This window comes from Vipera berus, assembly GCF_964194415.1.
Source record: "Vipera berus genome assembly, chromosome: 7".
In the NCBI taxonomy this organism is placed as follows: Eukaryota; Metazoa; Chordata; class Lepidosauria; order Squamata; family Viperidae; genus Vipera; species Vipera berus.
The window spans coordinates 47,063,359-47,091,335 of NC_138209.1; the positions used below are offsets into that span (position 1 = coordinate 47,063,359).

Genomic DNA, 27,977 nt, shown 5'->3' on the forward strand with positions numbered 1-27,977 from the left:
TAAAATATGTATTTAGTCAAATACAGATTTTTATATGGATTATTTTTAAAAATTGCAGTTTAAAGAGGGAGTACGGCATAGCAGATTTAAAAATGAACATATGCAAATTTATAATTCATGGATAGAAAATGAACTGATTCATCCATCACATATATAACCCCCTTCTAGCACTCTTTTTAAGAGCTCAGCCCTTGTTATTAAAACTTCAAAACAGTTGCAAAAATAAAAATATTAAGTGTGTATACTAGTATAATTTAAACATTAAATAACTTATTAAATATTTAAAACATCCATTATTAAACATGAATTATCGAACAAATAAGCATTAAATGTTAACTAGGAAGCTAAATATTTTTCTGTGGCTGCACTAAGTATTTTTTTCCCTTGCTCCTTCTCTTTTTGGTACTATGCAACAAAAACAATTTCAAGTCTGTAAACTACCAATTCAAAATCACTACATGTACTAAATGCCACACTAAATTTGTAAATTTAACTGAAAACCTTTTGAGAAATTTGCAATGACAAATATTATGGCTCAACTATAAAAGGCATTTTAGGCCATATAGGAAATATAATTTAAAATACTCACCAGTATTGGGGACATTATTTCTTTGTTGAGATCTACTTCTGTAAAGTTGGTGTCTTTCTCATGATCAGTATTACCTGTCTGTTCCAAATTAAAGCTCATTCTCTTGCTATCTGTGCATTTGTCTTCTTGGTTCTCTTCAATTTTGTTCTCTTCATTCATTTCTCTCGATACTTCTGCCAGTATTCCTATCCTATGAGAACAAATCTACCCTTAATTTACTAAGGTATTTGGAAAATAAAATACCAGCATATTTGGAACCTAATGTGGGAAGAATCCAAAATCTTCATCACTAATATTCATACAGTTAATGTGACAATATCAACAATTTATTTTGGCCAGAGGTAAACTTCTACTGAAACATTTCTATGGTTTCAGTATTCTCTTCTTGGAAAAAAGCAGAAGGATCTGTTATAAATTTACTGTGTTAGAACATCATAAAATTCAATGTAAATTTGATATTCAAGGTTATTTCTAGAGATAGATATAGCACTGTAAGTTTTCTCCTCCACATAATCACTTAGCTGATATTTCATGGATATTGAAAATAGATAAAATAACAACAATATCCTGAATGGATAGAAAGTCAGAGCATCCTTTCATCTGTGGAAATATCTCACAAGGCTAATTATAGCCCAACAAGTCAATCACCTTTCAAACAACTTTACAGTAAAAGGAAGGACCAAAACACTGAATCAACTAGAACAGGGCTTTTCAACCTTTTCACCCATTGTACCACTTTTAGGATATGGCAAAATCCGAGTACCACTAGTCACCTAGCAAGGTGTCAAAAACTTCATGACCAAAAAACAAAAAAGAAAAAAAGAAAAAAGTGATGAAGTACTGGTAGTCCTCAACTTACAACAGTTTGCTTAGTGACTGTTCAAAGTTATAATGGCACTGAAAAAAGTGCCCCCCAAGCCACAGCTGAGCAAGACACGTGCCTGCCCGCCTGGCAGCACTCTTCCTCCTGTCCGAGATTTTCATTGCTGTGAGCATTTCTGTTGAGGACTGGCAGCGGGGGTGGGGTGGGGTGAGGGTGTTTGGTTTTTATTCCCCCCATCTGCTGGGTGGTTGTAGCAGGTTTTGGTCACTTCACATGACCCTGGGACACTGTGACTATCATAAATATGAATCAGTTGCCAAGCATCTGAATGTAAATCACAAGACCCTGGAGATGCTGCAACATTCCAGCGGATCGGCGCTTCTTCTGGGCTCAGCAGAAGTCCCAGGATTAGCACCGAGCTCCAGCTGGAGCCTGGCACTGATCCTGGCGCTTCTGCTGAGCCCTGACAGCCCTGCAGCTCCAGCCATCTCTCGCTTAGGCTTGTGCGGTGCTGCCACTGGTTCAGCTCATTCCCCTCCACCACTAGCACTTTTCTAGGATGGTCGTGTACCACCTGCCAGATGCCAATGTACCACAGGTGGTACCTGTACCACTGCTTGAAAAGCCCTGAACTAGAACAGAGTTCCCCAATCTTTCCAGATGGTGGGCTGGCGGGAGGGGGGAAAGGGCATGGTTTTGTGGGAGGGGCAGGTGCATGCATGCGCAGCACGAGCACACATTGCTCGTGTGAGTGGGGCCAAGAACTTGGGCAAATGAGGGTGTAAGTGAGGCCCCATGCGCTCATTCGCGCTCATGACGCTCGCATGAGTAAGGCCCTGAGTGCCCGTGATGCTCAGACGAGTGAGGTACCAAGCACTCTCCACAGTCTAAATTGTGCCTAACAAAAGGTTGCTTAGAAACAAGTGATTCACATAATAAGCATAATAAGCATTTCTTAGAAGAGAAGATGCAAGAAAAGTCTACTTCCTTCACGCCCGGCTTAAACTTACCAGAAGTAAGCTGCTATATGAATCTTTGTTCTGATCAAAAATAAAGGAAGGACTGCTCGCTCTCATAATAACAAAAGCAAAAGCAAAATATAGGTAGGAAACACTCCCAGTTCATACTTTTTCCATATGGTCCATATTTTGCTAGCTAGATACATGCTCTCCTTACTTGTTGGGCTCCTGTTTAAGAAGAATAATTATGAACACAGAACCCAAACATTGATTTGGGGACAACAGCATGGCTCCATTCTCCAAGCTGCATCAAAACTAATATTATTCATTATTTTCCTTGTTGCTCTCCCTATAATACAGTCATGCTCGAAATTGTTGGCACCCCAGAAATTTTTCCAGAAAATCAAGTATTTCTCACAGAAAAATATTGCAGGAACACATGTTTTGCTATACACAGGTTTATTCCCTTTGTATGTATTGGAACACAACAAAAAAGGGAGGAAAAAAAGCAAATTGGACATAATGTCAAACAAAACTCCAAAAATGGGCCGGACAAAATTATTGGCACCCTTTCAAAATTGTGGGTAAATAAAATTGTTTCAAGCATGTGATGCTCCTTGAAACTCACCTGGGGCAAGTAACAGGTGTGGGCAATATAAAAATCACACCTGAAAGCAGATAAAAAGGAGAGAAGTTCACTTAGTCTTTGCATTGTGTGTCTGTGTGTGCCACACTAAGCATGGACAACAGAAAGAGGAGAAGAGAACTGTCTGAGGACTTGAGAACCAAAATTGTGGACAAATATCAACAATCTCAAGGTTACAAGTCCATCTCCAGAGATCTAGATTTGCCTTTGTCCACAGTGCGCAACATTATCAAGAAGTTTGCAACCCATGGCACTGTAGCGAATCTCCCTGGTCGTGGACAGAAGAGAAAAATTGATGAAAGGTTGCAACGCAGGATAGTCCGGATGGTGGATAAGCAGCCCCAAACAAGTTCCAAAGGAATGCAAGCTGTTCTGCAGGCTCAGGGAGCATCAGTGTCAGCACAAACTATCTGTCGACATTTAAATGAAATGAAACGCTATGGCAGGAGACCCAGGAGGACCCCACTGCTGACACAGAGACATAAAAAAGCAAGATTAGAGTTTGCTAAAATGTACTTGAGTAAGCCAAAATCCTTCTGGGAAAACGTCTTGTGGACAGATGAGACCAAGATAGAGCTTTTTGGTAAAGCACATCATTCTACTGTTTACCGAAAATGAAATGAGGCCTACAAAGAAAAGAACACAGTACCTACAGTGAAATGTGGTGGAGGTTCAATGATGTTTTGGGGTTGTTTTGCTGCCTCTGGCACTGGGTGCCTTGAATGTGTGCAAGGGATCATGAAATCTGAGGATTACCAAAGGATTTTGGGTTGCACTGTAGAGCCCAGTGTCAGAAAGCTGGGTTTGCGTCCGAGATCTTGGGTCTTCCAGCAGGACAATGACCCCAAACATACGTCAAAAAGCACCCAGAAATGGATGGCAAGAAAGCGCTGGAGAGTTCTGAAGTGGCCAGCAATGAGTCCAGATCTGAATCCCATTGAACACCTGTGGAGAGATCTTAAAATTGCTGTTGGGAAAAGGCGCCCTTCCAATAAGAGAGACCTGGAGCAGTTTGCAAAGGAAGAGTGGTCCAAAATTCCAGGTGAGAGGTGTAAGAAGCTTATTGATGGTTATAGGAAGCAACTGATTTCAGTTATTTTTTCCAAAGGGTGTGTAACCAAATATTAAGTTAAGGGTGCCAATAATTTTGTCCAGCCCATTTTTGGAGTTTTGTTTGACATTAAGTCCAATTTGCTTTTTTTCCTCCCTTTTTTGTTGTGTTCCAATACATACAAAAGGAATAAACCTGTGTATAGCAAAACATGTGTTCCTGCAATACTTTTCTGTGAGAAATACTTGATTTTCTGGAAAAATTTCTGGGGTGCCAACAATTTCGAGCATGACTGTATTTGTGTTGTGTTTCTGTCACTGAGCAAAACAGCAAAAAAAAATTACCTAAGGAATAATAGGTTTTCTTTCTATCTTTCTTACCTACCTACTGCAGGGGGCAAGCAACATTTTCTGTATTTTGTTTTTTTATGCTTCATATTTTTAAATGCTATTTTGTGAATAACCAATAAATACAAAGAGTTCAACTTACCAGTCTTCCTCAGAACTTTGTGTTTCCTGGGTATCCTGTGCTTCCTCATCTTCCTCCTCCCCTTCCTCTTCCTTCTCTGCCAATTCTTGTTCTACAGCTTGCAGCTCAGCTGATGTCCTTTCCAACAGTGCTGAGACCGCATCCTAACAAAGATATGGAAAGCAGCTCTACTTGTACTAAAATATGTAAGCAGTAATGCCAGTAATACACCTGGTCTGTAATGTACATTGGCTGAGCCCAGAAAAATCACAAAGCTGCTGAAGCCTTTCAGATTAAATTTAACAAGCACACATGTACCTACAGAGAGTAGGATTACATTATGAAAGACTCAAGATTGATTTAAACCTTGAATTGCTGCATGACATCATCTGAGAATTGATTACATATATTGTGAAAATCACACTCTATAAATAAATAAAATTCTTTCCAAAAATGACATAGGCAAGACAACGAAAATATACTCTGACATACAGATCAGTAAAAGCTAAGTTCTAATTCCCAAATTGTAGGCAAAAGCAACAAATTATGTAGGTTTCCAACATTTACAAATCATTATTCCAGATATTACAATTGATCTTCCAGTTTAAAGGGGCATTGTCTATTTTATGAGATTCTTATGCCCTAGATTTTGCATGTACATTCTTTAAAACAGTATTTTGTTTTCACTCCATATCATTTAAAGAAAACAGAAAAAATTATTCACTGATTTGAAGTCTGATGTAAATGAAATCCTGCACTAACCTACACAGCCAATACTGTGTCTTAATCTAAAACAGTTCTCATTGGCTGGTTTGTAGTTATGGCTATTCTAGTTCATAAATTCTTACACACTGACACTCCTCCCTTTATGACTGGAATAGACATAAAACCAAATAATTTAATATTCTTCCCATGGTGTACTCCACCCAATGGCTTGGTCATTACATCTGCCAGATTGTCATCTGAAGAACAATGAAGCAAGTGAATTAGTTTACTTTTGATGGCTTCTCTGACATTACAATACTTAATGTCCACACGCTTGCTTCTACTTTTCACTCTTTCACCTGTTGCCATTTTAATGCAAGCAGCATTATCTTCAAATACTGTTAGTTTTTTTAACTTCTATGTTTAAATCCTTTAACAGCTGTACATACCAGGTTACCTCTGAACAAAGTTCAGACAGAGCAATAAATTCTGCCTCCACAGTAGAAATAGCTACAGTCGTTTGTTTTTTGGACTTCCATCCAATCAAAGTCCCTCCAAATAATGCCACAAACCCAGAATTGGACTTTCTGGTTTGCACATCATTGGCATAATCACTGTCAACATAACATTTTAACTTTAATTCTTCAGAGATTTGTATTTGAAGACCCAAATTCACAATTCCCTTCAAATACCTGAGAATTCTCTTCACACCCATCGAATGCAACTGTGTTGGTGCAGCAGTAAAGTGACTTAAGATACTTACTGCACAAGCTATGTCTTGTCTGGACCGCTGTGACAGATATAATAGGCGCCCTGTTGCTGACTGATATATCTCCTTATCACAGGCTTCACTTTTGTGCTCACCCAAAATGTGAAAATCTATGCCCATAGGTGTTGGAGCAGAAATACAATCCTTCATGTTATATCTCTCCAACAGTTGTTCAATTTTCCTTCTTTAACTGAGAACATAGCCACCTTTCTCAGTTTTTTGTATCTCTACACCAAGATAGTTTTGTATGTCACCCAGACTTTTCAATTCAAACTTTTTCTCCGATTAGCAAATTCCTTCACCTGTGCCAGATCCTTTGCAATGAAGCAAAGATCATCCACAAATGCTAAATGATTGGCAATCCCCACCGTGGAACCTTGCAGTATATATGCAACCATCAGCCTTTCAACTCTTGAACCCAAGACCCTTTAATGCCGCATCTAAACAGATGTTCCAGTTTCTGGCTGATTGCTTCAGCCCATAAATGGCCATTTCAGTTTATACACAGTGCCAGGCTTTTTACTTTCATACCGTGGTGCTTGAACCATGTAAATTTCTTCCTCCAACTCTGCACTGAGGAATGCTGTGGTTATATTAAAGTGCCAAATTTTATGCCCACGTGCCGTTGCCAACGCTAGTGCCATCCTTATAGTTTCACCTTTTACCGTTGGTGCAAATACCTCATCATAGTGTACATTTTTCTTCTGCGAAAACCCGTGCCACTAATATTGCCTTATATTGGACTTCATTGTTGGGTAACACTTTCCTTTTGTATACTCATTTACATCCTACAGCTTTGTAGCCTTGTGGCAAAGTCATAGAGGTGAACACTTTATGTTCATCCATGGATTTCATTTCTTTGTCCATGGCCTTTTTCCACTTCTCTTGCTCTACTTTGGGTAGTGCCAATACTTCCTGATAGTTTCTTGGCTCATACCACACATTACACAACTTTACTTTCCTAGCAGAATACCTGTCAGGTGGAATCCCCTTGTTCAATCGCTTTCACGTGCGTTGCATTGAATGTTCTTGACTGTCAACCCTTTCCTGCTTCACATCAGAGTCACCATCTTCTTCTGACTCCTTTTCTTATCTTTTTTTAGCTTCTCCTCCCTGAATGCCGACAGTCACTAAGTGAGTCACCATCACTAAGTGAGTCACCATCACTAAGTGGATGATTTCCAGAATTGGCATCAACTCTGCCCCAGTTCTGCTCTGCAAAGCTAGCAGATCTGGAAATTACTATTCTTCTGCTCCCATCACTAAAGCGATAGCTCTTTGAGCTAGGCTCACAGCCCATAAATCTGAGCTTTCTAACCTTTTGTTGCCCTTTTCTCCTGATTGCCTTTGGAATATGCACCCATGCATTGCTTCCAAACACCCTTAAATATGCCAGAGATATCTTTCTCCCATATAGCACAGCATATGGAGTATCATTTATAGAGGAACTCAACAGCCTATTGACCAAATAATTAGCAGTCAACATGGCTTCACCCCAATACAACCTGCTCAGACCAGAATCCTCCAGCAGTGACTCTTTCATGGTCTGTAAGACTCCATTCCATCTTTCAGCCATGCCATTCTCAGCTGCTGTGTATGGATTTGTGTGTCCATGTCTTATTCCTAGCTGCCCCAACCAGTGTTGAAAACTTGCTGACATGAATTCTGAACCCCTGTCAGTTTGCAGATGGGATACCTGTTGCCTATATCTTCTTTCTGTGAAGCTTACCCATTGCTTGAACTTCTGAAGCACTTGTTTTGCTCTTAAGCAAATAACAGAAACCAAATCTGTTGAAATCATCTGCAATGACCGACACATACCTTGCTCCTACCAAGCTGGCTTGCATTGGTCCTACTAAATCTGCATGTACCAGCTCTAGAACCCTTGTTGTCTGCCTTGTGCTTTTCTTGCTTACTGGGAATACCTTAGATTTTGATGATTTACATGCCTTACACCCTTTTAAGTTTAATCCCTATGGAACACTCTGAAGCTGGCATGGCCAAGCTTTCTGTGCAAGAGATGAATGCATGAATCATGTTGTGCCACATTATCAAATGTTTGGGCACATTTAACCTTTTGTGCCTGCAACTGTTCTAATTCAACAAACAGTTTCTGCATGTGGAACAAATGCTCTTCTACACTCTCTTGTGGCAGCAGCCGGCCTCTGTACAATTGCCTCAATAATTGCACTATATTGCATGCTGACACAGTCACATGGACACTTCTCAACTTCAGCCAAACTTCTTTTGCAGTTTTTAAGTCAGCTACATTTAAGAATTGCTCATCTTCCACATTTAAAATGATGCAAGCCAGTGCCTTATCATGCCTCCGTTGATCTGCAGCTGCTAATTGCCCCTGGGGTGGATTAATCACAGTATCCCAGAGCTCTTTAGCCTTCAGGAAGCATTCCATTTTGCAGCTCAAATAAGACAATTCTTTTGTCCCAATCAAAGCAGAGAGCTCTCCTTTAAATCAGCCATCCTGCAAGCCTTCAGCTGAGCAGCCTTTTCTTTCTTAATTCAGGTAGTCCATCAGCTTAATTAGAGCTCTGTGTTGAGCCTCAATCTTTTCTTTCAGTCTGAACTGTGTGCAAGGGCTGGCTGGGATCTGGGCCCATAACCTGTTAGAGTTTGACAACTTTCCAGCACAAAAATAAGCCCCCCAAAATAAGCACACATTCAAAAGGAGCAGGAGACATAATTCGGAAAAGTTTAGCTATAAAATATATATAAACATGATACATACAGTTTCATTCAGTTCTTGGCAATGTGGTAGAGAACAGCAACTAATTTATTTTTATTTATTTTATTTTATTGGATTTATATACCGCCCTTTCCCGAAGGACTCCTATAATTTAGGACAGGGCTTTTCAACCAGTGGTATGGGTACCACCTGTGGTACATTGGCACCTGGCAGGTGGTACGTGACCATCCTAGAAAAGTGGTAGCGGGGGAGGGGAATGAGCTGAACCGGTGCCAGCACTGCACAAGCCTGAGTGAAAGACAGCTGGAGCTGCAGAGCTGTCAGGGCTCAGCAGAAGCGCCAGGATGAGTGCTTCTTCGGGGCTGTCAGGGCTCAGCGGAAGCACCAGGATCAGTGCCAGGCTCCAGCTGGAGCTCAGCACTGATCCTGGTGCTTCTGAGCCCAGAAGAAGCGCCGATCAGCTGGAATGTTGCAGTATCTCCAGAATCTTGTGATTTACATTCAGATGCTTGGCAACTGATTCATATTTATGATAGTCACAGTGTCCCAGGGTCATGTGAAGTGACCAAAACCTGCTACAACCACCCAGCAGATGCGGGTGGGAATAAAAACCAAACACCCCACCCCCCACCCCCACTGCCAATCCTCAACGGAAATGCTCACAACAATGAAAACCTCAGACAGGAGGAAGAGCGCTGCCAGGTGGACAGGCAGGTGTCTTGCTTGGCTGTGGCTTGGGTGGCACTTTTTTCAGTGCCATTGTAACTTCGAACAGTCACTAAGCGAACTGTTGTAAGTCAAGGACTACGTGTACTTCATCACTTTTTTCCTTTTTTTTTTGGTCATCAAGTTTTTGACACCTTTCTAAGCGACTGGTGGTACCTGGATGTTGCCATATCCTAAAAGTGGTACAATGGGTGAAAAGGTTGAAAAGCCCTGATTTAGGAGATCAGGACACAGGGAAAGACTAAACCACACCCACACCTAGGCTGGATCACATGCCTTACACAGCCAATACTGTGTCTTAATCTAAAACAGTTCTCTGGCTGGTTTGTTGCTATGGACATTCCAGTTAATAAATTCTTACACACTGACAACTTTGTTGAAGAATGAAATATGATTTGTTTGGCACGATTTGTTTTTGATGAACCCATGTTGACTACTAGTTATAACTTTGCTTGTAGGTGTTCAATGTACAATGATGCAGGTTGGGCCAAAAAGAGAAAAATTGGTCCAAAATTAGCCAGTGAGTTGTCTGACAATGGACTTGAAACTGAGTCTCTCCAGTCCTCTCAAACCCCTTAACCATTATATTATACAGGTATGCAAACTACTGACAAAAAAGTTTAATGTGGCAATATGCATTTTACATTTGGTTCCCTTCTACTCCAACCAATAATATTTGAATGTTAGCATAAGCACACTGTTCCTTATAATGAAAAAATTGTACATAAGCTTGACTGCATTAGCTTCTGTTTTTTAGCAATACATTCTGACAAGGAACTCTGGCTTATTGCTTTCCTCATAATCAAGATTTAGCAATTCATTGTTTGTTTACCATTCCTGCGAGCAGAAAAAGTCAATCAGAAGTCATAATTATATTTCTATTTATGATAATGAGACATAGCAACTGGAGGCTACACATAACAATGTAGCACAACTGTTTGATTGGTGACACTGTTTTTTCTAGCAATCAACTTACCAAGGAAACAGGTGTTGGATTGGCTGCCACAAAGACAGAATACTTCTTTGGCTTTGTATTCCTTTTTCCAACAGTCTGCTTAGAAGATAGCAAATTATACCACAGAGTAGATATCTCATTTGAAAAGGACACATCTCCCAGACTTATCTGGATTCCACCCTACAAAGCAATGTATATTTGTTACAGAATTATGTAAAAACAAATGATGTCACTGAAATGTTTTGTTTCAGCAGCCAAAAATTATTCTCCAAAGCCTTTTTATATTAGAATTATTAAACACTTCAATTATATATTTATATCTTTTGGATTAAAATACAGCATTTAAGATGAATATTACAACTGAAGTCAAATAACAATGCAACTAAGTTTTATAAGTATTAGGTAAGACTTTCCACGTGATGCACAGTGATCTTTTCTATTATGGTTATAATGCAATGTGTGAGGTAGCCATTCTATAAAAGCCTGATGAATAGGATTCATCTATCTCTCAAGAGGGAAATTGCAGAAACATGTTTTAAAATGAAAAGTGAAGAGGAAAACATAAAGATAAAGAGGGAAGATGAATGGGATTTATTTGGAGCAGTTGGCACAAGTGTTAAAGTAATTCTGGTTCATGATAAATCTTGAGGGATTAAGGGCACAAGAGTCCTTGGCTTGTAAGATAAAAGGATGTAAAGCATTAAAGTGCCAAGGGAGTACTCAGAATTGCAGGTGAAAACAGAAAAGACTGTGATATAGATATTTATCCTGTGATTTTATTTGGTAAAAATTTTATTGTTGTTCTTACTTGTTGCTCAATCTGAATTAAAAGGGAAGTTTAAGGGGTACATTTAAACAAAAAATAAACAGATCATTTGATTAATTACCGATCAGACATACACTACATATCTAAAAAGAAAATACCAGTTACTGTATAAATCTAATCAGTGCAATAGATCGAAGCAGGAGAAAGCACTGGCTAGGTTAATGCCTGAAGCAAAATACAGTTGGCCTCAGTCCATCTTATTCATGAGGGGAAAAATGGCTTTATATGTAAGAAAAGAAAATTTAAGCTCATATTTAGAATCTTTGATAGCTTTACTGTATAAAAATGCCTCAGGCACCATCAATTTACATTCTGTCAATGTCTGAAATTATTAATCATTACACTTCCATTTTACAATCATCTATAGGTAGGAATAATAACTTGAAGAATATTAAGAAAAATAAAAAGTCTACTTCTAACTATGATAACATTATAAAGAAGAAGTAGAACTTTTGCGTTGGATGCACCTTTGCCACTGAAGTCACATACATGCTTTGCATGAATGAGGTCCTAGGTTCAATGCCCTCGCATGGGAAATCCCCAGCATGGAATTGTTAAATTTCCTGGCTGATACTTGGATAAAAGAACACTTCTCAAAAATAGTAACCTTAATTTCCACAGACCAAAGTCACTGCAAAACATTTTCAAATAAATTAAGCACAGTTATGGATGGAAGTTATGGATTTTCAATTGGCCAAATTGTATGTCCTGACTGCTCTTTAAAAAGGTTCACCACAATAAATATTAACCCAGGAAATTGCATCATCATAAAACCCACAGAGAAAATATTTATCTGCTCCCTTTGCTCATTTAAAGGAAACCTATAACAACCAAGCCTTGCAGTTTTTCTCTGCAGTGGCATCTGAAGTGCTTCCTTCATTATCTTGAGTGTGAAAAACTATTCAAGCATTTAGCCTCTCAAGTAAATGGGGCAAGGAAAGTAAATTCAATTATTTCTATTTATTTAAATATTTGTATACCATTTCTCATTTGCATTAATACCAGAAAGTTAATGCTATGAAACAGTGCTAGAAGACTAGTTATTAAATGGACTAGAAATATTAATAAAAGGGAGGTGTTTGGTGAAAAGCCCCCCTAAAAAGAAGAATGGATTTTTAAAGGAGTACCTAAAACATGGCTGCATTGGAGTGGGTGTTCTGCAGAGGACTGCTGAGAAGGTTTATGGATGCTACCTGCAGCACAGAATGCAGGACCTCCCCTCAAGAATATTAAGTACCAGGAATATTACATATATGAGGATGCTAAGATAACATGCTCTTTTTTAAAGACTAATTTCATCATCTTGAATCTGTTTAGTAGCAGAAGGATAGGTAATGCAGATGTTTTAGTATAGGTGTGATCTATCTACAGCAGTGGCCCCCAACCTTTTGGGCACCAGGGACCAGTTCCATGGAGAGAAGTTTTTCTGTGGACCAGAGGGGGCATGGGTTTGCATGCTGCCTGCATCCCGCGGATGTGGCTTCGCTTGTTTGCACAGCTCGGTTTCTGGCATGCTGCGGAGTGATGCCAGTTCACAGACCAGGGGTTGGGGACCCCTGATCTACCATATTCCAATCAGTAGTTGAGCTGGTATATATTAGATTAGTTTTAGCTTCTAGAGTCTAGACCAGCCCGCAGTGCAGGCCTAGGAACAGTGCAAAACATAGCATAGGAAATAAAACATGAACTGCAAGTGCTGAAATATTTATACTATGTCCTTACTATTTAAGTCTTTAGGAAGTATTGTTCCAATCTACTACATTTTCCCCATGAAAGTTGGAAGAAGAATCACTTAGGATCAAAGGTGACTATGCCCTGACCTATACTGCTCAAAAAAATAAAGGGAACACAAGATAAGACATCCTACTATTAAATACAGTACATTGTGTTGTTTAAGTGTTCCCTTTATTTTTTTGAGCAGTATATAAAGATTTTTAATACATTGCTCAAAAGATTCTTACACATCCACAAAAAGGGAGAAAAAGATCACAATTAAATCAATTATCATATTAAGTAAGGATACTTACTAGACATTCTTCTTGATGACTTTTACTGACAGAGCAGATATCTACCCTCAAAGTTTTTTTCTGCAAGGCTGTCTGGGAAATAACTGTTCTGAAGATTTCACTAAATAAAAGAGGTTCAGTAGCAGGATGGAACTTTGTACGGAATAGACAGCTGATGTCAGTTGAAGGTGGAAGAAGTGCAAGTCTAAAATATCTAAAGAAAAAAAAACAGAAAGATAACCTAAATTCACCATAAAGTGTCTTTCCATATTATGTTATGCAATATACATATTTAGAAATGACATAAAATATTTTTTCCTTTTAAGGATGAGAAGAAAATGGGGGACATCAGGCCGGAAATATAAGCTTCTTCCTTCCTTCACAGATACACAAAGTTTGAGTTTCTATTTATTTTACATTCAGAAATGCTGATTGCAAGGTGTGGGTCCTGACAGATACAAGTGGCTTCCTACAGAACAAGCAGAATCTGTAAGATGAATATTAAGCAGCCTGGTTTAAGGGAGTGAGCTCACTACGTAAGCAAACAGGAGACTTAGCATGCGGGGGAGTTTAGAAGGAGTTCAGTCCCTAACAAATTGTCCCACTAAATTAGAAGGGAAGGAAAAGTTCCTGACTCATTTCCACAATGCTCTAGTCCAGACATGTCAAACTCATGATGTCATGTGACGTCGTGCAAAGTATCGGGATGGTTTTGCCATTGCCAGCAATGGGGTGGGCGCAGCTTCCAGATGACGCGTCTGGCCCACGGGCCAGCAGTTTGACACCCCTGCTCTAGTCATTGACAAATGAAAGCATTGCTGCCATGTTGTTGTTGTTAGTTGCAAAGTTGTGTCTGACCCATTGCGACCCCATGGACAACGTTCCTCCAGGCCTTCCTGTCCTCTACCATCTTCTGGAGTCTATTTAAGCTCACGCCTACTGCTTCAGTGACTCCATCCAGCCACCTCATTCTCTGTCGTCCCTTTCTTCTCTTGCCCTCAATCTTTCCCAGCATTAGGCTCTTCTCCAGTGAGTCCTCCTTCTCATTAGGTGGCCAAAGTATTTGAGTTTCATTGCTGCCATAGTCAACAGCAATAGCAGCAATGCTTGTGTGAGAGTAGCAACTCTACCAGCTTTGTTCCTGAATCACAATAAGAGGTGCATTGTAAATCAGTTTTCAAACATACTTTCCTCCTTTTTTGAAAACAGCAGGAAAGCACATTCTTTTTTTAATAATATTTTATTAATTTTCCAATTTTACATTTAAGTATTTAAAAAGCAACGTGGTAGCTGGGTTAATCAATAGTTCGATAACAAAACCTTTAGTACAAATCTCAAGTTACAACATCAAATATTTCCTCTCTTTTTCCCTTAACATTTACTATCTCGTATTTAAGCTAATATTATATCAACTCAGTAAAAACATCATTATTACATTTATCAATAAATTTTTAGCTTATACATATCTTAATTATTTTTTACATTCAATCTTCATAAACAATCCATATCCTGTTATTAATTTTTCCCCAATTTTTAGTTTCCCATCAGTATTCCAATTTAACCTTTGATATTTATAATTTTCAGGCTTTAGGTAACCAAGATTTCCCTTATCTCAATTCATAACAGAATCTAATATCCAAAATACACATCTTATCTATTTGAATATAATCTTGTTCTATTTCCTATCTATTTCCTACCATATTAAATCATCTCCTTAATAATACAATATCCCCTTTAATGAATCAAAACATTATATATATATATTACCTGGGTTAATCAATAAATCAAACATATTCATATATTTTTTTCTTTTAGGTCTAATTTTTAAATATTAAACTGATAAAATCCTTATTTTCAATTAATTTCCAAATATTTTAAATCCAATGACCAGAATTCCCCTTATCTCAACTTCTCCCTTTAACCCTCTAATTAATAATATGAAATCTCAAATAAATAAATAAATAAATAATATGAAATCTCCTCTAATAAATCAAAACCCCAATTTTCTTCAGCCTTATTCTGGCTTTCTTCCTTTGCCAACTAGGCTTCCACATCAGTGCTTTTAGATCGTCAAATAGATCCCCTTCTATTATTATATATGTTATTTGAAATAAAGGAGACCATTTAATTGCCATTTTTTTGAAGGACTAGCCCATTTGTATTCACTAAGTTGTCTCTCTATTATTCCAATTCCCCGTGATTGCCCTTATATGATTATCTTCCATTCAATCTGTTCTTCTTTCTCAAATTTCTTCTGATTTATATAGAAAGTCTTTTCCATTTTCAGTGTTGTCACTCCCTTTTCTGGATTTTCCATTAACTGTATTTGTTGGTCAATTGAGTCCTCTGTCTTAATATTTGATTGTTCCACTTCTTCTGTTATCTTCTGCGTTGTTAGTTCTTTGGTTGTAGTCAAAGTTTGGGTTTGTATTTCTAAACTGGTGTCTTGATCTTTTATGTTAGGTCTTATTTTATCATAAGCTGAAAGAATGGTTTCAAGTATTGTTTTCAACATGGAAAGGATCTTTTCCTGGTCTTCATCTCTTTCACATGTTTATAAATATTTTGTCAAGCAAATTTTATAGTCCAAGGTATTTCATCATCTCATATGGTAACCAGTATTCTTCAAATAAAGAAATAGGAAGGCAATTCCCCACATATAACTCTGAAAGTCAGTAAAGGTTTACATTCACAGTTCAAGTAGGCCAGTTATGCCACCCAGCTGTTCTCTTACAGCTGAGTTTCTCACAGGTGGTGCCAAGCCAAGGTCAAAAGAGTCTTATCTAAGGTCTGGGCTTTGAGCCAAGTCTCTTTTAGGAAATAACAAGTTATAATACCAAACTTCACTACAAGATGTCACCGATGCTGGCTTCCGGTTTGCCACGGCCACCATGGATGGCTGGGAGATGAGCTTCATCTCCCCCGTCCAGTTTTGCATTGCTGGAGAGCCCTGAAAAAAGTCAAAAGTAGCCCTGTAGGGGCGACCAGCAAGGAGGGGCACTCTCTGGATCGCAGGAGAGTGGTAGCTCTCCTGCTAGAGCCAGTGAATCCCTCCAAACAGGCAGACAAAAGACCAGCCATAGAAATATGGCTCATCACTAGGCTATAGACAGCCAAAGTCATACTTACCATCTGGCAACTTCAAAGAAGCCTGGAAAGGACTGGGTGAGATCTACCTCTCTTAAATCCTAATTGCTTTTTTGTACCTATTCAAGCTGCTAAAGTACTTTCCTCCCTGTGGAGAGGGAAGGGGGGTTTCAGCCCTCCCTCCAGACACAGCAGCGACCAACTACCCAGGGGTGTTTAAAATGTTGGAAAAAATAATTGGATCCTAATTGGGAATCTATTTCCTAAAATTGATGGATTAAAAAACTCTTTATTCTATTTCCTATTATTCTTCAGTTTTTATTCTCTATTTTTATTGAAGATCTGGGTTTTTTCTTTTAAAATAGAAGAAAAAACTGAATAGATCAAAATAACTTTGGAGAGACATCTTGTGGCCAAACGTGATATTGCAATCTGTTATTGTGCCAAAGAGAGCTGGCTGACAGCTCAGAAAAAAGATAAGACACCTGTAACCTTCAGAAACTCAGCTACGCTTTTTATTTAGTGGATTTTTTGAATGTAAATCCTTTTAGTTTAAATATACTATTATGGAAGAAGATCAGGAATGGATTTTCCTCATGGAAGAAGAGCAGGATCAAACTCTTGGTTTGTTGAAAGAGATTATTCAAACCTTACTCAAAGCTGGTGATGAAATAAGAAGCTACAGAAAAAAACAAGAAGACAGCCAAAACAAAAGCAAATTATGGCTATAATTATAGAATTATCTATGCAGGATACTACAGAAAAAAAAGAAACAATTAAATAACAAGACAGAAGACTCAACTGCTCAACAAATACATACAATGGAAAATACAGGAAAGAAACTGACAAAAGGGAAAGAGGTAAAGATTTCCTATATAAAACAGAAGGAGCCTGAGGATATAAAAGGAAAACAGATGGAAGAGAAGATAAACAGGTCAAGACATCGCCAGGGCTCGTTGCCTTGGAAGAGTGAGGAAAATTCTCAGGGATGACTCACACCCTGGACGGTATCTCTTTACTCTCCTACCATCGGGTAGGAGATATAGGAGTATAGCCAGCTACACCAACAGGCTGAAAAACAGCTTTTATCCATGGGCTGTTAGGCTTTTGAACGGGAAATAATTTTTATAAACTTTATGCTGAATTGACTTGCGAGGCCGGTGTGTGGTGCAATTAGTTCACATGGTGTAATAAGATGGAGGGTTTGTTGTCACTGTGAGTTGGGGGGGTGGGAGCACGAAGGAAGGCTCAGCTAATCTCAATGTATACATGGTTGTACTTTGACAATAAAGGTTCATTCATTCAAGATAAATAGGTTGAAATGGAAAACCAAGGAAAAGACCTGCTGGATCAGCTAGTCCTCTTAACAAAATGGTGACTGGATGGCTTTTACAACGCCAAATAATATATACAACAATCCAAGGAGATCTGCTGGATGACCCAAAAGCAAGAACATGGAAGATGATTTGGCAAAGAAAGAAAGCCAGAATAAGACTGAAAAAGAATGGGGTTTTGATTTATAGATGAGATTTAAAATGGAATATACTTAAATAGATAAGATTGGTATTATGAGAACTTAAAAGAGAATATACTTAAGCAGACAAGATGTGTAATTTGAATACAAGATATTGTTATGTGTTGAGATAAAGAAAACTTTGATTAAGTAAATCTTAGAAGTATAAACACTAACAATTACATTTGAATATTGATCTGTGTATAAAGGTCCTGTAAAGGTGATTAAGACACATATAAGCTAAAACCTTATTGATGAAAGCAATAAATATGTTTTTATGTCTTAAAATAGAATATACTTAAATGGATAAGATGTGTACTTTGAATATAAGATGCTGTTATGAGTAGAGACAAAGAAAATTTTGGTTAGGTAAAACTCAGAAGCTAAAATATTAACAGGTTAACTGGAATATTGATTTGTGCATAAGGATTATGTAAAGATGGTCAAGATATATATAAGTTAAAACTTTATTGATGAAAGTAACATATGTCTATGTAGTAGTAAGGGAAAAAATTATTAGTTTTAAATATGAGATAGTAGATATAAAGAGGAAGAGAGAGGAAGTATTAAATATGGAAATAAAATAAATTTTGGTTATTAAATTTAAGATCTTAAGATACTTGAGAATTATTAGAAAATAAGAATATTATATTTCATTACTAACTTGTTGATGTAGATGGTAAGAACTTATATAGATAAGATGTGTATCCTGAATATCAAACCTGGGGAGGAATTGTGATAAAGGAGTTGGGGTCATTTAAAATTTGGAAATGATAATTATTAAATGTTAAATTCAAATATTAATGGAAAATTAAAAATGAGAAAAATTGATTAGGTCATTGATTGTCTAAAAGATTGAAAGTTAATGCAACTAATATATATATAAACTAAAAATTACTGATAAATGTTAGAAAGTTATTTTCCATTTGATTGATAGAACAAGAATTGTATTAATTTAAATATGAGACAGTAAACATTAAGGGAAAGAGGGAATGGTGATTGTAATAATTTGAGATCTGCACTAATGACATCTATGTGTAACAGAATTATTGTACTCAGCCGCCATGTTGCTTTTCAAACATTTAAATGTAATAGAAAAACAATAAAAATTATATAAAAAAGATGTCACTGATGCCCTTTAAGGTTTTTTAAGTCCAAAATTTTTATAATCCTTTTCCAATTTCATTTCTTTTTTTGTAGATAAAAGCTTTTACAGGAAAAAAAGTACTTAGGGTAAAGAGAAGATTGGATCTCAATCAGTTTCATCCGTGTTGCTTTCAAAGTGTTTGTCTGCAGCCTAGTGATGGGCCATATTACTATGGCTGGTCTTTCCTCTGCCGGTTTGGAGGGCTCCCCTGGATTGAGTGGAAGGATTGTCATCCTCCTGTGATCAAGCAGGGGTCCCCTCCTTGCTTGTTGCACAAGACTGCATTCTGTAATATTGAGGGAAGTGAAGGAACTTTATCTATGTTTTCTCCTCTCAGCACTCCTACAGGGCAGATATGATAAAACCTCAACAGCACATGAATGTGTACGTGTGACAATGGAAAAGTTGAAGATATCTCACATGTCTTATTGTGCTCTGAGTTCTACAGGGACATCAGATCAACATTCATACTTCCTTTATTAGAGACAATTCTAGGAAGAGAAGATAATTTCTATGAGAACCATCTTCTCCAGGACCCAAATCCAGCCACTACTCATGCAGTAGCCAAATTCTGTGCTGGTGTAACGATAATAAGGCAAAACCAGTTAAAGAATTAAAGATGTTTATTGTTATCAACATTTTGCTTAGTTATTATTATTTAAATAATTTTAAAGGACATAAATTTTAATGCATAGTTACATTATATTAGATTTATTAGTATTAGGCAAATAAATATGTTATTATTGTAATATGGATATTCAGAGTATACCATATTTGATTTATTTTATAGTTGTTGATATATAATTACACCCAATTTTCCTTGTCAATCCTCATTGTAATTATTGTCTTTTACTTCCTTTTTTATTTTATGTTGCTGATCATTGAATAAATGATCATTGCTTATCACTGAATTAATGAATAAATAAATAAATAAAAATATCTATGTTTTAATAGAATTAGAAAGCAAAAATTAAATGGAGAGTTTATAGGATAGTAACAGAACTTCTGAAAAAGTTCACTGCAAACTGAAGATGATCCAGTAATGTGATATAGCTGCAAAAAACACAAATACATTTTCAGGCTGCGTCAGTAGAAATGTAATTTCCAAAACATAAAAAAAACCACTCCCTTTTTACAACCCCGTAATTCCTTAATTCGGGGTAGAGTCGGGGTGACTGGAGGGAGCATTTACTGGTAAAATGCCCTTCCTGACGCCACACAGAATTCACAGCAGGTAAAATCTGCCGCTACCTAGGATTGAACTCTCAAACTTCCATGTGGGTGGCAAGTATCTTCATCACTAGGCCACCATGCCACTTGTAATTTCCAAAGCATGGGAAATAATAATTCCATTCTGTTCTGTATTAGTTAGTTTCCTTATTTTGTGCTGAGTTCTAGGGATCACGCTTGAATAAATATTCAAAACAATTAGAACCAGTTCAGAGAAGACAATGATTTTGGGACTAGAAACTAAGTTCTATCAAGAGAGTTGGAATGAACTTGAGAGAAGACAGCTGAAAGGATACAGGCTACAGAATAATAAACATATTATTACATGAAGGCACATTCTGACTAAATGTTAGAAAAACTTTCTAACAAGTAAGAGAAACATCTCTAGTACTGATTTCTCATAGAATTGGTGAGCTTCCCTTCGTTGGATGTTCTTAGAGACTAGGTAACTATCTGCCTGGAGTAATTTGATTCATGTCTATTTTATGAGAGACAACACACAGTTTTACTTCCAATTATTGTCATAATGACAGAGGTATGCTATGTCAACATCAAATCATGGTATGGCTTTTTTTCCATATTACAATTTTGAAATATGGGAGTACTTTTCATGTTTTGTTGAAAACAAAAGAGGGAATGAGAAAACAAAATCAAAGATATGTCAATGAAAATTTGTGCTTTCCTATCTCTTTTCAAGCTCAAGCAACATTTTTCAATGTGAAATGAAGTTGGGGAGCAGACCTGTATTATATTGCTGTGTAAACAGTAGCTCTCACAATATATCAATATTTGTAGAGATTAAACCATCTAGACTGAAATAAGCGCTCCCAGTAAAAGCAGAATTTCATGCTTTGCTCTTCAAATGAGAAAATGAAACTGTGTTTTCTTTGAAATGCAAATACAACTCAGACATTTAGACAATGAATGCTTAAAATGTCTCCAGGTAGCATACAAATCTCAAACCCAACACAAAAAATTGTTCACTTTAAGAACAGCTCCTTCTAGAGAAGTACTGTTGCTCATTTTCTGCTTACTATCAAATGGATTTTATTTAAAGAGTATTTCTTGGAGTCTATTAAAAGTCAAAAAGTCTAAATGCTTCTGACTTAATGATTATAAAAAAATAAAAAGCTGATGTGTTTTACCCATCTGTTTTAATTTAGCTAGATTCAAACACACCTTCCTACCTGCCTTTTGACAGTTGCTGTGGAGAGGCATGGAATACAAATCCCCAAAACTTAAAAACCTTTGTATCACAACTGACAGGGTGAATTCTATGTGTGGAAGAGAAGGTTATTTGTTTGGAAAAAAAAAAGGAAATGGAACTGGTAATCCTCAACTTGTGGCTGCAATTAGGACTGGAAATCTGATCATAAGTCATTACACTCAGAAGTTGAGGCACCCAAGTGACTAGTTTTATGATATTTTCCCTCATAGTAGGTAGATGAACATGGCTGTCTTTAAGTGAATCCATTCATTCGAATGGTGGAAATGACAGAAACCTGCAAAAAGCATAGCAAATTATGGTCATGTGACCACAGAATGCCACAACAGGTCTTTGCCAAGTGTCCAATATGTGATCACATGATCACGGGGAGGGCAGAGTGCGACCATTTATAATGTCTGGAAGTTGCTTTACAGCAACAAAACACTTGTTCAGTGGCTAACTTAAATGTGAATGGTCATTAAGCAATCAGTCATAAGTCAAGGACTACCTGTATGTTTCTGGACTAAGAGAAAGAGAGTTAATTCTTGAGAAAAGAATGGAAGAATAAGAAAGAGGTTTTACAGAGAAAAGGAGAATGAAATTTTAAATTGGTTTTTTATTTCCACTCAGAAACTGCATACATTTTCATATGGTTCAGTGATCTGCAGCCATCCTTTACAGCAGCAGTCCCCAACCTTTCCGGCACCAGAGACCATTTTTGTGGAAAACAATTTTTCCACAGATTGGGGGTAGGAGATGGTTTCACACACAACCTAGATCCTGCGCATGCACAGATAAACCACTTGCCTGCCCACCGCTTGTGTGGCCCAGTTCTTTACAGTCTGTGATATCAGAATGTACAGTCCTGATATCAGTCTGTGGCCCGAGGGATGGGGATACCTGTTTTACAGAATAAATCACAAAAGCAAAGAAAGACTTCAAGAAAACTATTGTGGATAAACTCCAGAAATATAAAAAGAAAAAATATGTTAAGGTGGCTGTTATGTATTGGTGTAAATTACTTGGAAACCATTATTGATAGTTAACTGCTGTGTCTGTTTAAACTCCAGACTACTTGTCTCCAGAATTGTTACTTGTGTTTTGAGTGGGAAATACTGCTTTAATTCCATTGGCCGCCACGTAGCAGTGGTCTGTGTAAATAGAAGTTAAGTGGCACTTCGTGCTGCTTCTGTGTTAAATTAATAAACGTGTTGTTGCTTTTCACCACCGCCTCATCAATGCCTCACCGATCCCTATACTTAACAGTGGCGACGAGGGTGGAATGTGCTGCTGAGGAAGAGAGAGACAAAAGTCACTAGGGGCAAGACCAGGCATCAGCGCCCTGGTAGGAACCACATTCCCCCCTCTGCCTGTCAGCAAGCCATGCCGGAGGCAACCCCATCCTAAGGGACCCATCCCTAGGATCAACACAGAAGTCCTTAGTAGCACAAGGCATTGAGAGGTTGGCAACAGCTAACCATGGCCAAGAAATTTGACATGTTGCAACCCGAGAGGTGGAGCTCATATATTTCACGAGTCGAGAACTATCTGAGGGATAACCAAGTTAGTGAAGATGGCTTAAAGGCTGCAATGCTACTGTGCGTATATGCCCAGTCGACATTCAATATAGCCAAAAACCTAGTTGCTCCAGCTACACTAGTCGGTTGCCTACTCTGAGCTCAAGAAAAAGCTCAAGAAACATTTTGAGCTGAAGCTCTCCGTCATTGCATGGAGACACACGTTCGAGCAAAGGGAACAGCAACCAGGAGAGTTTGCTGCTGAATTTATAGCTGCACTACGACAGGCGTCCCGGCTCTGCAATTTCACAGACCTCGAAGCGAGACTGAGAGACCATTTGGTATGCAGGTTGAGGAACAGGGACCATCAGCAGAAGATGTTTGTGAAGAAAACCTTGATGTTCCAAGACACCCTGAAAGAGATAATGGCAAAGAAGCTGCTGGGGGAACCGTCAAAGCCTTACAGCCCTCCAAGAACACTCCCAGCCCAGAAACCATCCACCATGAGGATGCCGAAAGAGCTGGCAACCCTGACATGGACAGTGAGATTGACCGGCTGCGGAAACTGCCAGAAAGAGGGTAGCAACCATCTGAGAAGGCAGTTCCCTTCATTCGATGTGCAGGCTGTGGAGGCAGACACAGGCGTTCGGAGTGTAGGTTCCATACAGCAATGTGCTAGGCATGTGGCAAACAAGGCCACATCGCCGCCGTCTGTAAAGGTTGGCCAGAGGAACGTTCCACAAGAAGAATTCCCCAGGAAAGGTACAGGGCCCCCGGGGCAGAACAGAGTTGGCTATTGCTCCAGTATAAGGAGCATTTTTAGAACAGGTGCCCATTGTCCCTTTAAAGAAAAGCTTAGGGTTAAAGTCAAGCTTCAAGGAATTCCCTGCCACATGGAACTGGACACAGGGTCAGCCCTGTCCATAATTTCTCAAAGAACTTTTAACAACATTTGCAACTGCAGTGGCAAAAGAGTTAAACTCAACCGGGGACTTTCAGTGTGACGTCAGAGGTAAGCAGAGCGGTAGGGAAAACTTTCCTGAACTGCCGAGCTTTGTTTTCTCTCTACCGAGCGGCTAAATGAGCCGTTGCTGATTGTGGAACGATCGGCAAAGAAGGATAGAGGTCCAGGCTTGCTGGGGTAGTGCAAACCTCCGGCGAAGTGAAGGACAGTCCTGATCTCTGGTAAAGAGAAGAGGGCCCTGCTGAGAGGATATTGGGCCCATCGCCATGACAGAGCGCTTTTGGGGGAATGGAGCGGAAGCGGCATTGGTACAGTATTAATTGAACTGCGAGAGAGGAACGGATCGCCCCCTTAAAATTGAGTTTGAAGGGATTCAGGAGGTGTAAGACTGGATTGCGGCTGGAAGCGGCAGAATAGTTTTTCTTGTGAACAGCTCAGAGGTGCTGTGAAGACTGGGGAGATCAGGCTCTAGACCGTTTGCTGAATTAGTACAACTGATTGGGCGCAGCTTTTTCCCCATTTCCAGTGTATTTGGGAACCTCCTTGGACTTTTTATGATCTACTTTTGCCGCTGTATTTTTTTCTTCTTCTATAAACTCATTTAACAATCAGCTGGCAAGCGGCAGGAAGCTACCTCTTATTGTCCCTCTTCTGGCTTGGATGTGGATTGTATGGGATTAAGCTACTGCTATAAATTAGCCACGGGGAACTGCAGGAGAGCAGTGAGGAATGTCTGCAAGAAGGGAGACCTGTAACATTGTTATATATATCTTTGTTCCTTTCTACTGGTTCTTTATACGTTAGCCCACTAGAATATTAATTAACTATAAGAGCCTTGGTAGAGCAGTGGGCTAATGCCTCCTTAAGTAACACCAGCTGCCTGCAATTAGTGCAGGTTCGCATCCCACCAGGCTCAAGGTTGACTCAGCCTTCCATCCTTACGAGGTAGGTAAAATGAGGACCCAGATTGTTGGGGGCAATTAAGCTGACTTTGTAATAATGCTGCTTGGGGGTGTGTGAAAGCCCTAATAAGCAGGCATATACATAGAATGAAGGCTACTGCTAAGCTTGTAAGTCGCCCTGAGTCTTCGGAGAAGGGCGGGATATAAATGGAATTAAAATAAAAAAAATAAAAAATAAAACTATTGGGGGGCTGCAGGGATTAACTGATACTTCCGGGATTTTCTTAGTTATATGCTAGTTTGGAGGAGGTTCCTGTTCTGCATAACAGAAATGTCTAGCTCCTCAGCTAAAGCTGCGAAGAAGCTTTTGACAGCTACATCATTGGGTCCAATTACAACTCCTCCTACTCTGCATAGATCACTAGAGGCTGTGTCTGCAACTGAGAAGACACCTATGCATCAAGGAATTCAGAATTTATTATATTCCATAGAGGAAGCTATGACAAAAAACCAGGAATCCACAGCGAAGGATTTGGCGGAACTGAAAGAAGAGATGGGTGACATGCGTGGAGATATGAAACAAATCTCCGCAAGATTGAATGATGTCTGTGTGACAATGGAAAGACATGAGGGTCAGATACAGGAAGTAGTTACGAAGGTTGAGAAGGTTGAAGCAGTGATGGAGAAGCGTGAGTTGCGACAGTTACTAGTAAATAAGCAGCTTGAAGACGATATAGTTCTGTTTGAGATGGAGAAATCTGCTCGCATTCTGAGATTCCAAAATGTTAGGGAGGAGCCGGATGAAGATTTAGCAATAAAGATGGTGGAGATAGTGGCAGGGTTGCTGCAGAAGGACAAGCAGATGGTGCATAATGGGATTGATGAGTGCTTTCGGGTATTTACATCATTTACTAGGAGACAGAATCTCCCTAGGGAAGTCCACATAAAATTTAGTAAGAGATCGCTACGAGAGGAGGTATATCAGGGATCGAGAAATCAGGTGATAAAGTATGCGGGTAGGCAGGTCACTATTTTGAGACAGGTTCCAAAGAAAGTGCGTGATCGAAGACGGAATTACCAAGCCCTGACAACAAAATTACGCAAATATGGGGTGAGATATAAATGGCTTCTCCCAGATGGGCTTTTGGTGACATGGCAGGGGAAAAGAATACGCCTTGAAACCCCCCAGGAGGCTGATGAATTCCTCGAGAGCGAATTTATAATTTGGGAGAAGGAGAGAGGAAGAGAAGATTTAGATGAGGTAGATAGTAATGGTCAAGAGAGAGAGTTGGAGGAGAAGGGAGCAGTAGGAGGAGGAGAAGGAAAGGGAGACGAGGAGAGGAACCAATGGGTAACTAGACAGACTACTAGAGCAAAGAACGTAGATAAGTAAGGATGGGGGAAGAAATATGTTTGTTTTCGCTAAATATAAATGGTCTGAATGCACAGGTGAAAAGGAAGCGGGTTTTTAAGAACTTACTGAAATTGCATATGGATGTTAGATGTCTCTAGGAAGTTCACATTAAAAAACATGAATCAGTTCTGCATTGTCCAGAACTTGGTGAGCTATTTGTGGTGCTAGTGAATGAGAAGCAGAGAGGCGTGATTTTTTATGTTAGGAATTACTTGGAACCAAAACTGATTTATAAGGATGAGGAGGGAAGGATTTTAATGTTGGAGGTACGCATAGGTCGATTACAGGTCCTCTTGGTGGGAATATATGTCCCAAATAATGGACAATCTGATTTTTATCAAATGGTGTATCAAAAGCTTATTGATTTACAATACGACCATGTATCCATATTAGGCGATTTTAACGCAATAATCAACAGGGATTTGGACTACAAACTGGGGAACAGCCAAAAGAGAGGTCTACCTGGACAAACCAGCCAAAGAGACTTGAGTCTATTTGTAGCGAACAGGTCCCACAGTTCTGGTCTACCCAGCCTGGCAGGCAAGCTGGTAGACTGGGGACCTCCAGAGGTTTTGAGATGTTCAGAACGGTCACAAAGGCCACCAAAGCATTTGCAGGACTATGTTCAATACTCGACCTTGTGAACTATTTAGGGGGAAGGGGTGTTATGTATTGGTGTAAATTACTTGGAAACCGTTATTGATAGTTAACTGCTGTGTTTGTTTAAACTCCAGACTGCTTGTCTCCAGAATTGTTACTTGTGTTTTGAGCAGGAAATACTGCTTTAATTCCATTGGCCACCACCTAGCAGTGGTCCGTATAAATAGAAGTTTATTTTTATTTATTTTATTTTATTAGATTTATATACCGCCCCTCTCCAAGGACTCGGGGCGGTGTACAGGGCAATTAAAACGCTAACAACACACAAGGTATAAAAATTAAAATAAGATTAAATCAATAGCCCTAAGTAATAAATACATTCTAAAATTTAAAATTTTTAAAATTTAAACTCTAAAATCCAATCCCTTAGTCCAGGCCGGCCTGTTCAAACAACCAAGTCTTCAGGTTGCGGCGAAACGAGCGAAGGCCAGGAGCCATCCGGAGCTCAACTGGAAGCTGATTCCAGAGGGCAGGCGTGCCCACAGAGAATGCTCTCCCCCTGGGAGCCACCAGTCAACATTCCCTGACCGACGGCACCCTGAGGAGGCCCTCTCTGTGGGAGCACACAGGGCGATGGGAAGTTAACGCCAGCAAGAGGTGCTCCCATAAATAACCCGGACCCATGCCATTTAGGGCTTTATAGGTCATCACCAGCACCTTGAATCTCACTCGGAAGACAACTGGAAGCCAATGCAGCTCGCGGAGCAGAGGTGTTACATGGGAGTATCGGGAGACCCCCATCACAACTCGCGCGGCTGCATTCTGCACCAGCTGGAGCCTCCGAGTGGTATTCAAGGGCAGCCCCATGTAGAGAGTGTTGCAGTAGTCTATCCGAGAGGTCACGAGTGCATGAGTGACTGTGCGTAGGGCGTCCCGGTCCGAATAGGGCCGCAACTGGTGCACCAGGTGAACCTGGGCAAAAGCCCCCCTAGTCACAGCTCCTATATGATCTTCAAAATTGAGCTGTGAATCAAGGACACCCAAGTTGCAAGCCCTATCTACGGGGGGTAACACCTCACCCCCTATAGATAAAGATGGAATAGAATGGACAACCCGAGATGCCGATACGCACGGCCACTCGGTCTTGTCGGGATTTAGATGAAGCCTGT

General features: G+C 39.2%; 1 protein-coding gene across 1 annotated transcript in view; it reads right to left on the reverse strand.

The window, feature by feature from the left end:
• The window catches only part of WWC2 (WW and C2 domain containing 2), a 176,177-nt gene that overhangs the window by 13,394 nt on the left and 134,806 nt on the right, over window positions 1-27,977 (reverse strand). Inside the window, exons 15-18 of the mRNA XM_081332605.1 lie at window positions 13,249-13,441; window positions 10,417-10,575; window positions 4,558-4,700; window positions 590-779 (exon numbers count right to left, since the gene is read on the reverse strand). Of these exons, the coding sequence (XP_081188731.1) occupies window positions 590-779; window positions 4,558-4,700; window positions 10,417-10,575; window positions 13,249-13,441 (685 nt within the window). The remainder of the gene's footprint in view (window positions 1-589; window positions 780-4,557; window positions 4,701-10,416; window positions 10,576-13,248; window positions 13,442-27,977) is intronic.